General features: G+C 45.4%; 5 protein-coding genes across 5 annotated transcripts; 2 read left to right on the top strand and 3 right to left on the bottom strand.

The window, feature by feature from the left end:
• Positions 1-2084: 2084 nt before the first annotated feature.
• On the bottom strand, positions 2085-2699 carry F5J12DRAFT_731619 (uncharacterized protein; the record flags this gene model as incomplete). Its single annotated transcript, XM_051741964.1, has 1 exon — positions 2085-2699. One exon carries the CDS (start codon positions 2697-2699, stop codon positions 2085-2087), a length of 615 nt encoding a protein of 204 aa, XP_051594008.1.
• A 4855-nt stretch (positions 2700-7554) lies between these two features.
• On the bottom strand, positions 7555-9243 carry F5J12DRAFT_788739 (uncharacterized protein; the record flags this gene model as incomplete). The annotated part of the gene is made up of 6 exons (XM_051743737.1): positions 7555-7631; positions 7721-7952; positions 8065-8122; positions 8225-8844; positions 8905-9023; positions 9102-9243. 6 exons carry the CDS (start codon positions 9241-9243, stop codon positions 7555-7557), a joined length of 1248 nt encoding a protein of 415 aa, XP_051594007.1.
• Positions 9244-9854: 611 nt separating this feature from the next.
• Positions 9855-10938, bottom strand: F5J12DRAFT_900942 (uncharacterized protein; the record flags this gene model as incomplete). The annotated part of the gene is made up of 4 exons (XM_051748201.1): positions 9855-10211; positions 10265-10528; positions 10580-10666; positions 10723-10938. 4 exons carry the CDS (start codon positions 10936-10938, stop codon positions 9855-9857), a joined length of 924 nt encoding a protein of 307 aa, XP_051594006.1.
• An 879-nt stretch (positions 10939-11817) lies between these two features.
• F5J12DRAFT_908511 (uncharacterized protein) lies at positions 11818-13248 on the top strand (the record flags this gene model as incomplete). Its single annotated transcript, XM_051748996.1, has 7 exons — positions 11818-11985; positions 12041-12229; positions 12340-12475; positions 12566-12715; positions 12776-12938; positions 12973-12974; positions 13040-13248. 7 exons carry the CDS (start codon positions 11818-11820, stop codon positions 13246-13248), a joined length of 1017 nt encoding a protein of 338 aa, XP_051594005.1.
• Positions 13249-16378: 3130 nt separating this feature from the next.
• On the top strand, positions 16379-17668 carry F5J12DRAFT_900941 (uncharacterized protein; the record flags this gene model as incomplete). Its single annotated transcript, XM_051748200.1, has 1 exon — positions 16379-17668. One exon carries the CDS (start codon positions 16379-16381, stop codon positions 17666-17668), a length of 1290 nt encoding a protein of 429 aa, XP_051594004.1.
• Between the last annotated feature and the right edge of the window lie 372 nt (positions 17669-18040).

The following is an 18040-nucleotide window of genomic DNA, read 5'->3' as shown; positions in this document are numbered from 1 at the left end:
GATTATCCATTGCTTACATTCCTTACTCATGTAGTACACAGGCAAGTGTTAAAGGTCACCATAGTCAAATTCTGTATCATCTGGGTTCCCCCCAGCACCATTGTTGACATCCAAACCAGTCTGTGTGATGTCATCACTCTCGTCCTAGACAACTTGTTCAAGATTGCCATATCCATACTCTTCCATCTTGTCAGCTAGATCACTGCAAATGGATCCCTCATCAGATGAGAAATGCATGCTTCTGCTCATGTCAGAATCACCTTCACCCTCTTCATCCATGATGATATTTTGCTCATCTACATCATCACCATCAGAATCTGAGTCTTCATTACCATGCATGAATGCATGCTCCCATTCCAGAGTTACCAGTGCATTGTCCAGCTTGTCCCAGTCATCAAGGAGGCAGCAAGTTACCTCACATGTCATTTTGTGCCCCACACCACCACCATGGAACTGCATGAACATGTCTCAGTCAACAACCTTCAAGGATTGTGGTGTTAGAGAGCTTGCAAGAAATCAGAATAAATGGAAATCTTACATGTTGATGTAGTACCAGTCCCAATCTTCATCCTTTTCTATTTCTTGGTGAGCAATCAAGGTGCCCAAAAGACTTGATGTATGCCCAAAATGAAATGCTGGAATGATATGTATGGCATGAACAACATCATTCAGGTCAACAAATCCAAATGCATTGTCAAGATTGTCTTCAGGATAGAACCTGACACATGGCAGATGACAAGAGGCCCAGCCTGACTTGAAATGCCAATCACAAGCAAACCATTGCACCCACAGCAAGTCAATGCATTTGAGTGAACAATCGTTGAGCTCAGGTCCATTATACTGGATCTCAACATGGAAGATACCAATTATACATGCATACCAATAGGGGTGGGGGTTATCTTCATCCTCATGCAAAAGGACCATAATGTCAGGGTGGGTGTGGGGGTTGACTGAATCCTGCATACAGTGAAGGTCATATGTTGTATAATTCACATGTAGTAACTTGTGTTTGTAGAGATGGTTTTTGATGATGATCAGGTGATTTCATTGAGCAACTGTAAATTCTTTGCCCTCACCATTGTCTGATATATTGCCTAGCAGGTGGCCCAGGATGTGGTTCATCATTGAATTTTGTTGTTGCCCACTTTGAATAGGATCCATATCAAGTGGGTTAAAGTCACTTTCCATGCTCCAAGCTCAAATTCATGCATGAAGTCAGGCACAAACATGTGGTAGAAGTTGAACATGAACTGTGATAAACTTTCAGAGAATGCATTCTAGCAGTGTGTCAGCAAGTATGACAAATGAGGTAAAATTTGTACATGCCCATGTAGGAACTAGGGACAGCACACCAAGAATGTTCTCAACAACAGCCACAATGATGCTACAACCAGCTTCAAATATAGCTTTGTGTGCATGTTCAATAGACAACTGCTGGGGCTCATTATCCACTCGCTCCTTTTTTCTGCAGACCTGATGATCTCTCTTTGACCCAAGTTTTGAAATATTTTCCTTCCCAACAAGACAGCAGGGACACAGGTATTTCCCCAAATACTTCATAGAAGCAAGTAGAATTCTGTAAACATGTTATTGGTAGTGGCACATGTAGGTGATGAGTACACATACTTTTTGGGATAATCAGCTGCATATGTCAAAAGCTGTGGAAAGACCCTGCATACTAATCCATCAGGAAACTTGATTATCATACCATGTTCATACACATGGAGGAATTTGTCATCAATAAGGAATGCCCATATGGCCTGCATCAGCTCACACTTACAATGGGTGAGCATGGGAGCAGTAGCACTGGTACCATAGACCTTGTGATAGAAATCTTGAATCTTGTCAGACAACTGCAGGATCAGGTGTCAGGCACATTACATCATTTATATATTTGTACTCATCACCTTTGGAATATAGGCAAGATGATGGGCAGCAAAGGAGTTTGGTTTGGCACAAACATATTTTGATGGGTTTCCCAGGTAAAGATAGATTGGCCAGAGCGCTGCATGCCCAAAATTTGCAAGGTGGGTCGAGTCTGACCAAAGCATAATTGCAGCAACTACAGTTTTGAGGCTACAATCTCAGGGCTGTGCCTTAATTGTTTTGTGTTCTTGGAGCATGATGTCAGCCATGTAGACCTCACCAAAGACTTGTTCTGGGATGGTGTCATCATCTGCTTGCCAAAATAACTTGTAAGGGGTCACATTATATTCTTCAGCAGCTGTCTCTGCAAAGGCAGCCTTGATTACATCAGTGAGCTTGTGATAGTGGAGCTCTTCGACCTTGAATTTGGGGGCATTTTCTTTGTGCACTTTAACTCCCTCACAGGGCAGCCAGATTGTAACACTAGTTGTGTACCATGAGTTGGATGAAATGAGTGTTGATTCATCCATTTGTCTTAGTTCTTGTTGAGCAACAAAACTGTGCAGGTCTTTGCAATCAAAGTCTGCTGCCAGGATAACATTGTGCACCAGATTATTAAGATCAGATTGGGATTTCTGTGTGGACCCATTATAGAACCAGGACATGAGGTGCCAAACTGTCACATTCAGGAATGGTATGAAATAATTCTTCCGAAGCTGCTTAAGTGAGTGGCTGAACCAAGCATTCCAGGGTTCTCCATCCTTGCCTGAGTCCTGTGTTGCACAGCCATCACAGAGCTGTTCAATATGTGCCCCACTTTCTGGGTCATACATCAGGAACCCACTTGTGTACTCCTGGAACAATCCATAGTTATTCTGTGCAGTACGATATAAAGGTGAGTCTGACTGCAGTGAGTTACCATCTGACCCAGTCTCCATATGATTATCAGGATTGTAGTATTTGTTGCCTGGGGCCTCAAGCACATTTTGCTCATCTGGGACTTGGATGACAGGCATGGGCACAGGCCCAGCAGGTAATTCATCTTGGTAATGCATGGGTAGTCACTGAGCATGCTTTGGGAGACCTGAAAGTTGATGTTTGACATCTTCACCTAGATCTGGCCCATCAAACTGCTGTGAAGGTGAATACTTTTTTTTTTCTGCTGCAGAATGTAGTCTCACCCCCAAACAAGTGAAGTCTGCCAGCTGTTTGGCATGCAGTGGATCTCATTCCTGTTCCTCTCACTCTCAGGCTTCAGCCTCTTCTCTTTGCAGGCATTGTAGCCTGCTCACTTTGGCCTCATGTCTGCAAACAGATGCAGGATACTCCTGTAATAATTTTTCATTTGCAGTTTTTTTGTTGGGACACCATTTTTTTGCATGTACAGATAGTCCACATTCCCCCTGGACCACTTTTCCACAGGAGAAACACTTGATATCTGCTGTGGACATTAGTAGTAACTTTGTTTTTTTCATCTGCAAGGCCTGCCACTAACTTTTTAGGATGTTTTTGATCAGATTCATCTGAGTCAAAAGTGTGTCTTGATGTGTCCTGCCTCTTCCATCTCTTTCCACCCCCTTCCACTATTACTGACATGTCCACCATATCAGACATGTTCTCATTCAACAACATTGATCCCACCCTCCTTGTACCATCTGAGCATGAACCTCCAGTGCCAAAGCAGAAGGCTGAAGTACTAGTGCCAAAGCATAATGTGGGCGACATTTGTCTGTATGCTGGATGTGATCTTGCTGGCCAGAAGCTAGCATGTCTTTTTAACCCACATGTGTCACCTTGCACTGCACTTGAAGTCAGGATCACTGAGTCCCACAGTCAAGAGCAGGATATTGACATGTTACTAGCCCTGCCCTTCATTAACCAGCATCACTGATTTTTGTTGACATGTAGGGACCTTGAAGAATTTTCATGCTATGTTGCTGCCTACGAAGCAATTCTTGTACATCTCCCCTGGCTGGAAGATGCACTGAGGGCCTGTTCCCTGGACAGCAATGATTTCACAAAGATTGCTGATAAGGTAAATCACAAGTGTGCATATATGCAATAAAATGGTAACATTCATGTCTAGATAACAATGGGAATGAGCAAACAATGATCAAAGGATCTCTCCACTGTAAAACACACAGGCTTAGCATATGTCCCATTCAACATGGATGGGAAGTTCATCTTTGACCCTCTGATACCAAAAACTGAAGATAAATCCAACTGAGGGTTCAATCACCCACAACTTGCATGCCTTCTGTGCCCACACATGATCTAAAAAACTACAGGGGAATCAGCCTCATAGTGGTGGCAATGAAAATCATCACCTCCATGATGGCAATGAGACTGTCAAAAGTGGCAGAGGATAATGATATACTGGTACTGGAGCAGGGTGGATTCAGAAGCCATGAGGAAGTGATCACGCAGTTCATAACCCGTGCAGAAATAGTGAGGAGACACTGATTGAAGGACAAGAAAACCTTTGTGATTTTCATCAACCTCCTAAAGGCATTCAACAAAGTGATGCATGAAGCACTACTGGAAAAACTGGATGCCATGGGAGTGCAAGGACACTTCCTCGACCTGCTCAGGTCCATATATCACACCTCCAAAGCCTGCATCCATGTGGGGGACAAAAACACCCCATACTTCGACCTCATAAGGGGCACCTGACAGGGCTGTCCCCTCTCCCCAGTGCTCTTCATCCTGTTCATAAACAACCTCATTGATTACCTGCCAGCAGGAATAGAAATACCTGGGATCAGGGATAGGAAAAAATGTCCTGGCCTACTCTTCACCATTGATATAGCTGGATTGGCAGAAACAGAAGAGGAAGCCCAGGAATTCTTGAACAGGATAGTGTGCTGGAGTGAAGACTGGCACATGCCAGTTGGAGCCCCAAAATGTGGAGTTCTGATGATAAATGGAACAGAGGAAGAACAACAACAGTTTGCATTAAGAACATTCCAGGTCAGATGGGAGCAGGTCCCAGTAGTATGGGCCTACAAATACCTTGGTATATGGGTCACTGACTGATTGGGAGACTCAGAACACATGGATGAGACCAATCACTGCAAGACCCTGGTGAAAAAAGTAAAAACTGCTACTGATATGAGGCAGGCCTTCCTAAGGGACCCAAAATTCCCACTGGAACTAAAGCTAGCAGTGATCTGCTCCAAGATCCTGTCCTTGGGTCTATATGGAGGAGAATGGGTTGGGATGTGCCAATGCAGGATGAACATAATACAGAAAGAAGTCAACATGGCATTGAAGCTAGCCTTAGGGTCCACCTCCAACAGCACCATGCATGCATACTGGGTCATGGCCTGGGAGCTTGGAGTGCCCACAGTAGAGGAATGCATGGCAGACCTCAGAGTGAGATTGTGGCAGAAAGCCCCCCAGATGAAAACATGGATCTCTACTCTGGTCAGTGAAGAAAACAAACTGGTAGACAGAGCCCACCCCTGGTCCAGCCAAACTGCACACATGATCAGATGTGCACTCTGCAAGGTGAACAAAGGAGAGGAACATCAGCACTGCTGGATCTACAAAACCCTGATGAGGGAAGGAAAAATCAACACCCTCTGACTCACTGAGGAAGACAACCTGGAAAGAGAAAAGACCAGAGTCAGGCACCTGGTCATCCTCCACATCATTAGACACAGCTTCAATTGCTCAAGGGCAAACAGAAACAAGGCAACCAAGATCTACAAGGCCTGTACCTTTGGGGCCTCCAGAAGGTACATCCAAGCAGCTGCACACATGCCCCATCTGAATGATGGCATAATCTGGTTGGCAAGAATCCACATGTCCTCATGGTGGACAGCCCAGAGAAGATGAGACTTCCTGAAGAACACAGGTCAAGACCATGCCCACATTCCTGATGAGGAATGCATGTTCTGTGGCCAGGAAACTGCAGCTGAGATCAACCACATCCTGTTACATTACCCAGAGTGGAACCAAGAAAGGAAAAAGTGGCTACAACCTCTCCTCAATGCCATCGAGGACCTGGTCAGGACAGGTCATGGACAAGCAGCCCCTGAGGTTCAAGAAAAATATGTTGGATTGGACGATGCTGAAATTGTGGCCCTATTACTCAGTGGAAGCTACCACAGCTTCCAATGGGAGGACACCATTGGCACAGAAGGTTTCATCAGACAACGAACCAACAGAACTTACTACTTTCAAGAACCAGCACCTGCCATCTGTCTCTTTGAAAGGGGATGGGGCAGGAGGCTGGAGTGCTTCTTACATGGGCATTCCACCCATGTATATGTACTGGTGGCAAAATTCCTGGCAGAAGTGATGCCAAAGCACAAGGAAAAGCTATTTTATGGAGAAAGCACCAACCAGAGCCCTACCAGATACCCCAGGCTATCAAAAGAGGAAATGCTAGCAAACCAGGGTACCAGATGGGGTGGACAAAGGAGATATGACAGGGACCTTGAAGATGGAGGAGAGTTTACCCTACATATTGATCCGGAGTCCAGAATTACACTGTGGCATATGCCATTTTATCAAACCGATGCCCCCCACAGGGGTAGGGTACGAAATTGTAATGATGCCTTGTATTTCTCAGATGCCTCATTGGACATGACTGTCTACAGACAGTTGTGACTAATGGAAACAGCACTGAGCCTGGAGGAGCAATAGCCAATGAAAAGAAAGGCTAGCCAGGTGAGGATAAGTCCACAGGTCTTTTAGGCAGCACCTGAAATGGGAATCTGGGTGGAATCTGTCAGAGCTCAGATGCACAAAATGAAAGGAAGTGTATCCACACTGAGCCTTTGCAAAGGGGCTGAAAGAGCCCCAGGTCAAATCCAGCCTGCAGGAGGAGGGCATTCCTGGAAGGAATGGATTAACAAGATTCCCACTGTCCCTATCAACTATCTAGCAAAACCACAGCCAAGGGAACAGGCTTGGCAGAATCAGTGGGGAAAGAAGACCCTGTTGAGCTTGACTCTAGTTTGACATTGTGAAAAGACATAGAGGGTGTAGAATAAGTGGGAGCTTTGGCACCACTGAAATACCACTACCTTTATCATCTTTTTACTTATTTGATGATGTGGAGCTGGGGTTAACAGCCCCAACTTTTGGTGTTAAGGTCCTTCAGGGCCGATCTGGGTTGAAGACATTGTCAGGTGGGGAGTTTGGCTGGGGTGGCACATCTGTTAAAAGATAATGCAGGTGTCCTAAGGGGGACTCATCGAGAGCAGAAATCTCAAGTAGAAAAAAAGGGTAAAAGTCCCCTTGATTTCGATTTTCAGTGTGAATAAGAAACGTGAAAGCATGGCCTATCAATCCTTTAGTCCCTCCAAGTTTGAGGCTAGAGGTGCCAGAAAAGTTACCACAGGGATAACTGGCTTGTGGCAGCCAAGCATTCATAGCAACGTTGCTTTTTGATCCTTTGATGTCAGCTCTTCCTATCATACCAAAGCAGAATTCAGTAAGTGTTGGATTGTTCACCCACTAATAGGGAATGTGAGCTGGGTTTAGACTGTCATGAGAATCACTCCAAAACCATTGTCTCCATGTACACCTCAGGATAGGTCACCTGTGTCTATCCTCTTCAAGCCATATAAATATAGTATCCACAAATCCCAAGGTCAATCCACAAGTCCCAAGGTCACATGACCTTTGTTTAGGGCCAGTCATATGTAGTGGTACCTCATGCGGTTTTGCCCAAGTCTACGACTGGGCAGGTGTGGTTTGTTCTTCTTTTCTGCAACAGCTAATTTCACATATACATTGATTTTGCAATCCAACTACATAGTATTCTACATGTCTAGTTATGATATCATTCTATCAGAAAGGTTTTTGTACCAAACGTGCATATGAAATTGGAAATGCGCACTTCCAAATGGGGGACCAGTATACAATGGGTCCCAGTGATATGGATTGTCTGGTTCCACCTCCATTTGTGCATTTGGAACCTCTTTCTCTTCAATTTCAGCTTCCTTAGGATTATCAAGTGCATCTGCAAATAGACCTAAATCAAGACCCTCGTCTTCTCCTGGTCCTGCACTGCCACGAATATGCTTGGTGGGTGCTTTCCCTTTCCCTTTGCCTTTGCCTTTTGGTGTCAACTGAAGGAATTTTGTCATCATCTTCACCTTTAGCATCACTGCCACTGGCATTGCTACCACTAGGCATTAAACCTCGGCATAGCTTAAAGCCTCTTGCACTAGTATCTATTACTGTAGGGTTGGCAGACCACTTAGGTGCCAAAGATGCAGATGCACCAGATGTTCCTGCTCTATACATATCAGGAATAGCATTGTAAAACGAAGGCAAAGACCCTTCTGTGACAGGTGTTTTGTCCTTCAGCAGAGCAAACACATGTGTCATGGTGGGTCACTGTCTTGCATCAAACTTCCACCATGATTCCTGATAGTCCATAATTTCATCTCCATCATAATTGGGTAAATTGGCTGTGCCTTCTGGCATGCCTTCCCAATTACCCTCATATTCTCTTCTAATTCCATGTCGGAAATGACTTGCTGACTGATGAACAATAGAGTCCTGCCAATCAGCTAGCTCTGGCATTGTCATTTGATTGCCAGCAAAAATTACTTGTCCAGATGGAGTGACCACTCCAGTTGGAGGCAGATCGTCCAGTTTCCTCGCCCTACATGCAGCAGCACATAATCCCATAGGCCATTCCTCGATACCAGCCATGGCTTCCTCAGGAAGATTCAGTTCAGCCATACATGGACACAGCACCAATGCATGTGCCAGTATCATCACGTAAAGCTTCATTGTCAGTTGCAATTTGCCTAACTCAACATCCCCAAATGCATGTTTACCTGGAGCACCAAATTTGGATTCATAAAGGTACTTGTGACACATGCGCTTAAGAATATTAAATGAAAGAGTCTTGGCACAGGACCCACAATTACAGAATATGTGGGTAACATCCAAGAGTACTCTGACAGGTTTGCCAGAGTTTTCATATGGAATGACCTTCATTATCTCATCCTGACAAGTGTGATTCAAATGTGCATGTCATGAAACCCAAGATGAGAATGGAAGATACACCATTTCCATACCACCAGTGCCTTCAACTGCTGGATATGTAGATTGACCAATACCAACAGGGATATAGCTATCCTCGTTATACAACCAATCATTGACAACATGTGCATTGTCTGGCTTCTCTGAAGAATGGAAGAACAAGAAGTGAACTTTCCATTCAGATTGACCACTCAAAGACCACAATCCACAGAAGCACAAACCTGTCATCATGATCTGATTGCTTCTACGAAGGAAGCAAGTATCGGGCTTGTTAGAATATGGAATAGTGTTGCCTTGAGCACACCAAAACTGTATGTAATTTTCCCATGGAGTGTCTTCAAACCTTCTGCAAGTATCAAACATTATTGGTGTGCCCTTGCCAAGTTGTCCTGGGTTGGACTCATGGGGGAGACCACTTGCCAAGCAGATCTCTGTAAGCCTCCCATTTCAGAAGGTGCCCTTGGTATAGGTCTTCCTCTGCTGGGTAAGTATTTGCTTATGATGCATTTGCAACTGAGCATAAACCCTCTTCCAGTAGGTTGTACACTTGTACTGTCTTCGTGTCGTATTTCCTCTCCATCAACTAAAATGTGACCATCTTGAAGAAAGCTTATGGAACTTCCTTGTCCTACTAGTACGTGTCCATCTCCATATGTAACACAAATGAGCCATTCCTTTTGGAGATTGATTCCAGGTAATGAAGGTACAAGATAAAGGGTCATCACATCAAATTTAATTCATGTGATGCTATTTATACTCATGCCTCACATGCCAACAGAAACAAATACTAATATATTTGTTCTAGGACTAGCCTAGAACTGGCAGTGGGCCATAGGAGACTCGTAGTCCTCCCATGTGACCATGTCCCCCACCTCCACCATCTGCAAATGTGCCAGATAGGTGGAGGCATGCAGGTAGCTATGGACAAATTGATGGTATGTATCCTGATCTACATACTGTCCCATCCTACCCATCTATGGGAACCGACCACTTTCCTCCAGCCACCCTCCTGAACCCCAACAAGGATGGGCCAACACTGCCACCACTTTGCCAAGCACTTTCAGGAGCACTTGGGGCTGTGTATCTCCATCTACTCTGGGTTTGACGACTGCGGGACAGAACGACTTGGTGGCCAGGTGATATGCTGACCGCTGGACATAGGCCTCGAGCAGGTCACACAGCTCGATGTGCCATGGGTCGAGGCCGTCTGACTCCAAAGTCCCAGATGACAAGGGGGGAGGGGGGGAGACTTGAATCTCAATGCCAGTGGCTCCAGGCTCTCCTGTTTGATCTGCTTCGACAGCGACAGTGGGGGGGGGGGGGGGGTTCATCTTGGGGAGGGGGGGAGGGAGTTGAATGGAGAAAGATTTCTGCATACTCCCACTTCAGTAACCTCTGGGCTGGGAATATGCCAGGCATCCAAAGCAGGGGAGGGCAATCCAAGAGTGGAGAGATCCACCCACCAACTGGAGGATGATGAGGAGCAGGGGTTTGGGGGACTACTTGGGGTTGGGGGAACCCAATTGTGTGCCATATCTGCGCACGAAGGTTCTCCTGCCTTTTTGCCAGCCTCACTGCCATGAACCTCATCAACCCCAAGCTGGGGATAACTGCAGCCCTGGGGGACAATGCTGTATATGTCCCATTCCTAATGAACAAGTCAGTGGGATAGGGGCACCAATCTCACTAACTTGCTCACCTGAACTTGACCCACACTTGCAGGTCCCATAGCTGTTGGCACATCACTGCCATGATTTCCACAGCATGCAGTTTCCTCTCCAACAAACTAAAGAACTTAAATGAATATCAGAAAAAGCAACAAAGAAAACATCAACTACTTACCTTGTTGTTGCATGGCTCCTCATGCTGCCAAACATGCCCTATCCCAACAGGGCTCACCTCCTCCAGGGTGTTGTCATAAGCACCAATGACAGTGCCACACCCACACTTGATGTAGTCATCCTGACTACCTACTGACATCATCTGCATGTTGGAGCCTTCATCAACATGAGTGAAGTGGGACTGGATGAGATCAAAGTTGTTGAATGCATAGGACATGATGAGAGAAGATAATGAAAGGAAACGACATAAGGCGGAGTTTAAATACTCCAACAATGGGATCATGTGACTTTTTTCCCATTGACACTAATTTAGAACATTCCAGTGGGGATTGTTCAGTTGCATCCTATTCGGATAAACCACACAGTTTACTTGGCTCTGAGTTCTGGCCAGATAAGCGGTGTCACACTGCCTCACTTCTGATGGAAGCATCTGATGGCAACATGACTTATTGCTGCATGCACTATTTATGCTGGATCATCACTCAGCCTCAAACAAACCAACACTGTGCAAATGAGTCATGTGTTACTAAGTTACATCACCTTGTAGAGTCATTGTGAGTCATTATGAGTCATGTGAACTGTGGATGATGTGATCCACAGTTGATGTGACTCAGAATGACTGTTTGGCACAGCCATATGTCTCGGTTATGGTATTACATGACTAATACCCCTGGGTCTATAACCCTGGGAATGTCTGCATTCTACCCATACCCAACACTGCATTAGGAAAGAGTTACCAATTATGGTACCACTACTTCCATTTATGGACTTATGACAGGGTAGACCTGCCTTTTATGGGGCATCCATTGCCATAAACAGGTGGGTAGAGTGGGTAGAGGCCCCCCTTACAATGTTATAAAGGGCAGGGGGCCTCTATCTCCCACTCGTTGTCTTTGCCTACTTTCCCACACCTTTCAGCATGTCTCAAGCGTCATCCTCCTCTGACCTCTATGCCTCGACATTGCAATGGCATACTACTCATTTCATCTCACCCATCACCACTCCCTCTGTCCACTCTGTGCCAGCCACTCCAATGCCTCCAGTGAGAGCAGAGGGCTGATGGCAACACCACACCATCCCATCACCAGTGCTGCCAATGCAGCCATCCCTCTTCAGCACTCTGCTCACACTGCCTCTGCCTGTGCAACAGCACACTTTGTCAGTTGGACCAATTAGGTCTCAATCCCTGAGGGTGAGACAGGTGGCACAGCCTGGCACTACCTTTAGATGGAGTGCTAAAAGGTATTTCTTGACATACACTCAGGTGCGTCATTCTTTTTATTCCCCACTTCCATGACTGAATCAAGAGTTCAATTTAGATTGGGGACAGACCATCTGACATGGTCAGGGAGTTCTTCAAGAACTGTAACCCCAAACCATTGACATGGAAGGCAGCAGTGGAATCCCACCAGGATGGTGGGAAACACTGGCACATCATTGTCCAGTTTGACCAGGTGATCCAATCTCGTAGAGTGGATCTATTCAACATTGATGGATTGCATCTGAATGTCATCACATAAGTATAAATATATATCTTGATGACTACATCAGCTGATTTATCCTTATTAGGCTTAAATCCCATCGCAATCTCCTTATGTGATGGGAATATATCCATAAGGAGGAGGGAGCTGAGGTATTTGGACCTTGGCAGGGACCATCTGGTAATGCCGAGGTCCAGGACCTCAAGGAGGGGAAGCATGATGAACGCTTTGTCTATATCTGCTCTGCAACCACTAGGGACAACTTCGAGGACTGTGCCATGGAACTCACCCCATATGAATGGATTATCCACCATGACAAATTTATGTCATTCACAGATAAACACTGGAAGGCTCCATGACCAGCCTATGAGTCAAAATGGATGGAGTTCCCACGTCTGCCAGCAGTGTTGGCAGAATGGGTGTCAGGTGAGATGAAGAATCCAGACCATCTGAAGACACTCTGTGTGTGGGGCCCATCTCAGACAGGAAAGACTGAATGGGCAAGGTCATTAGGTAAGCCCTCTATTCATTGGGCTTTGATTGATGATATAACAGCTACTTATTCCTTCTTAGGTCTGCATATTTATATGAATGGCCAGCTTAATGCTGCCAAATTATTTGAATTGGATGGTGATCAAGAACCTGAGTACTTGGTACTTGATGACATGGACATAGACTGCTTCTGGTCCATCAAGGAATTCTTCGGCGTGCAAAGAGAATTCGAAATCACAGACAAGTACATGCACAAATGAACAGTATTCTGGGGTAAGCTGTGCATTTGGCTCAACAACAAGAACCCCCTCAATACAACTGTCCATGACATTGACTGGTTGAAAGCAAACACAGTGGTCTACAACCTAGACCATCCTCTTTACAATGATGCAGCACCACCTAACCCCCCACCAGTAGTACCTACACTGGACTTAGGTGAACCCATCGTGTGGGTGCCAACACCACCGCCTGTACTCCATCATCCACAGCCAGTTGCTGCACCAATGGTCTATTTAGAAGATTTGTACCCTAATTGGCCTAGACTTAGAAATTAGTATATAAATTGTATTATATAACATGTATCATATAATTGACTTGAACAAACCAACTTTCTACTTAAGTATTAAGGTGTGCATGTCCGTCAATGATGAACCCTAACTAACCTTAACACACCCAAACCTTAACCAGGTTTTTGTGATGACTGCCAGCAGCACAGTGGCTACAGGCCGCATTTGCAGCCCATTGCTTTAGATGATCACACCCTAACTGTTAACCACCCCTAACCTAACCAGGTTTTTGTGAGGACCACCTGCTTGAGCAGGACATCTGGCTGTTGTATGACTGAGATACACTAAGAGCTAGGTGTTCCTGAGATGTGTGAGACCAGGGAAACAAGGTAGATGGCTCATCAGGACTTCTTGGTAGGACCATTCGGGCAGAGGTGTCTGGATGCATGCCCCTTGAGGACCTGGTGGGTCTCTGATTGATTTGGGTGGACTAAACTCTGACCTCCAAAAGGTGGCTCTGGCTGCCTGGTAGGAGGTTTCCAGGCCAAGGTGGCCTGGTGGGAAGGTAGTTACCTGGTTGATCCTGCCAGTAGTCATATGCTTGTCTCAAAGATTAAGCCATGCATGTCTAAGTATAAACAAGTTTGTACTGTGAAACTGTGAATGGCTCATTAAATCAGTTATAGTTTATTTGATGATGACTTGCTACATGGATAACTGTGGTAATTCTAGAGCTAATACATGCAACTAAAGCCCCAACTTCCAGGAGGGGTGTATTTATTAGATAAAAAACCAATGTGGTTTGCTGCTCTCTTGGTGATTCATAATAACTGCTCAAATCACACAGCCTTGTGCTGGTGATGCATCATTGAAATATCTGCCCTATCAACTTTTGATGGTAGGATAGAGGCCTACCATGGTTTCAATGGGTTATGGGGAATAAGGGTTCGATTCCGGAGAGGGAGCCTGAGAAATGGCTACCACATCCAAGGAAGGCAGCAGGCATGCAAATTACCCAATCCTGACTCGGGGAGGTAGTGACAGTAAATAACAATATAGGGCTCTTTTGTGTCTTATAATTGGAATGAGTACAATTTAAATCTCTTAACAAGGAATGATTGGAGGGCAAGTCTGGTGCCAGCAGCTGCAGTAATCCAGCTCCAATAGTGTATATTAAAGTTGTTGCAGTTAAAAAGCTCATAGTTGAACCTTGGGCCTGGGTGGGCGGTCCACTGAAAGGTGTTGTGCTGTCTGGCTGGGCCTTTCCTCTTGGTGAATTGGCGTGCCCTTCACTGGGTGCATCAGGGAACCAGGACATTTACCTTGAGAAAATTAGAGTGTTCAAAGCAGGCATCGCACCTGAATACATTAGCATGGAATAATGAAATAGGACATGCAGTTCTATTTCGTTGGTTTCTAGGATTGCTGTAATGATTAATAGGGACAGTCAGGGGCATTAGTATTTGGTTGCTAGAGGTGAAATTCTTTGATTGACCAAAGACTGACTACCATGAAAGCATTTGCCAAGGATGTTTTCATTAATCAAGAACAAAGGTTAGGGGATTGAAAACAATCAGATACCCTGCAGTGGGGAGAGATGGCACTTCCCCTTGCTTGACCTTGACATGGTCTGTGGGCTCCCTGAATGGGATCTAACAAGCAAGTGACAATGGTGGTATGTGCCCAACCACAAACCAAATGCCACAAACCTGCTCAGGGTGACACCTGAGCACCAACATGGGACTAGACCTGACATCCCACACAATGTCATGGCTACCCCAGACAGTCCAACTGTCCTGCTATTATAGCACTATGAATATAGATCAGTGAACCACCCCCAAGGACTCAGTGCATGCACCCACCCTTGGTGAATAAACTAAAATACCCCAAAAGTCCATGTATCCATGACTAAGTGATTGGGTGTAAAAACCCACCACTAATATGGAGTGCAAACTCCATTCAACCAAATCCTCTATCTAGTGTGGACTGGAAGAGAAAACTTCCCTGTAAACAGGTCTGCACACAAACACCTTACCATAACACACATGCACGACTACCTAAGGAAACTAACAGGAGAGACAACTTCCATGTGAACCAGTCTCTATGGCCACCTCACCTAAAACAAACAAGCACTGTGACCAAGGGTAGTTGGGGCCCAGAAGAGACAACTTCACCATAAATTGTTCACCATGTGACCAACTTACCAAACTAAACCACCTATCACAAGGTGTCCACCTGGGTAGAGAGAAATGTGACAACTCCATCTGAGCTGGAAGAGAAAACTTCCCCAAAAACTGGATACTGTGCAAACACCTTACCGTAATAAACGACTGTAAACCGTTTGCCATGTAACCACCTTACCAAACTAAACAACCACTAAGGTACCCCTATAGATGGAAATGGGAGAGAAAACTCCCTAACAAACTGGTAGCCATGAAGCTGGAATGTCAAAACAAACAACTTTGTCTACTCTTGCTGTAAAAAGATAGATGAACACAAATCAACCCACAATAAATTATAGTAGACCAACCAGCCTCTGAGGGGATGGACTAAACCAACCCCCCTGGCCAGCTCTACAACAACCTTACCCACATAAACACAACCTGTAACTTAAATATAATAAACCAAAACCCCAATAAACCAAATCAATCAACTGAGTGATTGAACTAAGACTGTAAAATCCTGAGAGTAATAATACACATCTCACTGATGGAGTGTAGAGTCTCCCCTGAGTGGTCTAATGATGCAACCAAAAGCTAAACAACCTCTTAACCGCTGCCTGAAACATAAAAGAGTAAACTCAACCCAAAGACCTTTGCTGAACAAATAAAATAAAGTAGTACTACATGTAAACATGTAACAAACACAAGTGAAATACAAAGAACAGTGAACTGTAGGGCCCCCCCTGCCCCCTGAGAACTAAGCCCCACTTATTCTCCTGTCCCAACCCCACTGCTATCTGCCTACCAAATATTGCACAACCAAACACTCTAAAAATGGGAAAAAGGAAAACCCTGGACACCATCATGACCACCAACTGTCACAACACTCAAGATCTCCAGACACTCATCCAAGAAACCCAAAACAGTGCATGCTATGGAGGAGCTGAAAGGCAAATCCAAGGCAACCACCCCCCCCCCTGGACTCTGAACCCAAGGACAACTTGGAGGAGGAATGAATGGAGGATGGGGAGAGTTGCACTGAGGAAGGAGAGGATGCAGAAAAGGAGAGCCCCCTGGCCAGTGTTGTTGAGCAGGACAAGGAAATGGAGGATGTCTCTAACCCCACACCCCCTGTTGAACTAACACCCAAGTTCTCCAAATCAGTGCCCACCCCTGTGCCAATACCTGGGAGCAGAACCCTAAGTGTAATGAAACCCCTGAGGATTGGGAAATCCTGGGGAACCCAAGACTCCATCCATGCGATGGAAACCCCAACATGGATGCCCTCCACATCAACCTCACAACCCCCACCAAAAGCCAAGACAGGATCACACCTGCCAGTCAAGGGCCTTGGGATAACTGGACTCATGAACCTGGAAGGACACCTGGCCACCTTCAAAAAGAAAAAAGAGGAGATAGCAAAAGCAAAACCCTGGGTATTCAAACCCAAGGTGGGAAAAACGTGGCTGGCAGGCAACCTCTATGACCATGCTGGCCCATACCAGCATGTGAAACAGCAGGAAGCCCTGGAAGAGCACCTCAGCAAGCCAGAAGTGATCTGGGCAGTGGGCTTTGGCATCCAGATCCAGCTGATTAAAACCAAGCTAGTGAAGGAAGCAGCAGAAGCCTTCCTAACAGAGAAACACCCTGGGCTGTCGGACTTGACAGTTCTACAACTGACAACTGTAGGCTGTTGGAGCCTACTCCAGATGCTGTCATGGGAGATGGCAGTCACTTTGGCAGCACAGCAGGTGATTCTGCACAAGCTGTACCAAACTGGCCTATTCTTCTATCCCAACCTGGGCTACCCACAGCCCATCCAAAACATCATCACAAACCTTGTGTGCCCAGAACTTGCCCTGCTAAGGTCCCTCTTCAAAGAAGACCATCCCAAGGCCCTGCTCTCGGTCTGCACAGCTGTAAGTCAGTTCTTTGGACTTGAAGTAAACAGGGACAAGGAAACTCCCCTCTTCACTTCAAAGGAAAAAGACAAGATAGGCCTTAAAGTCTATCTTGCTGACCCAGCACAGTATGAGAACCTTGGGAATATCACAGACGACGACATGAACACCATCGTGGAATGGGGGGAAGCATGGGGAACCTCAAAATCCATCATGCATGTTAGTGGAAGGTACACATCCACCAACCGAGATGACCCCCTCATCCTCATGAACATGATGCACCCCTGTGGGTACTGTCATATGAGCGATCACGACATGTACAACTGCCCCTGGCCAAACAGGAAATGGTTGGAGGCTGGCCGGGAGCTCCTCATTACCTTGAAGGGCAAAGAGCATGGGGTGTAGCATACACCCATGCATGTGAACCATATATAAACAACCACAACATACATACCACCACTGCTCTATTTATGTATCTGTACCCCTACACTAATTTCATCACCCTGTCCAATGCTGAAACCAAAATGTGTGAACCCAATAAGTTGAAATAAAGACCAAAACCAATACCCTAAGAGACAACTAATAAACAAAATCAACACCAACACAAAACAAATAAATGAGTGGGAACTTAGTTTATGAGGTTTTTCTAACTACCGCAAAACCCAGATTACACTACATTATTAATCAAAAATGCAAACCCTGCACTACACAAGAATACATTATTAATCAAAAATGCGAACACTACACAACACTACACTACATTATTAATCAAAAATG

This window comes from Pisolithus orientalis, assembly GCF_024613125.1.
Source record: "Pisolithus orientalis strain OTSU chromosome Unknown F5J12scaffold_304, whole genome shotgun sequence".
Taxonomy (NCBI): Eukaryota; Fungi; Basidiomycota; class Agaricomycetes; order Boletales; family Pisolithaceae; genus Pisolithus; species Pisolithus orientalis.
This window is presented reverse-complemented; position numbering and strand designations above follow the sequence as displayed.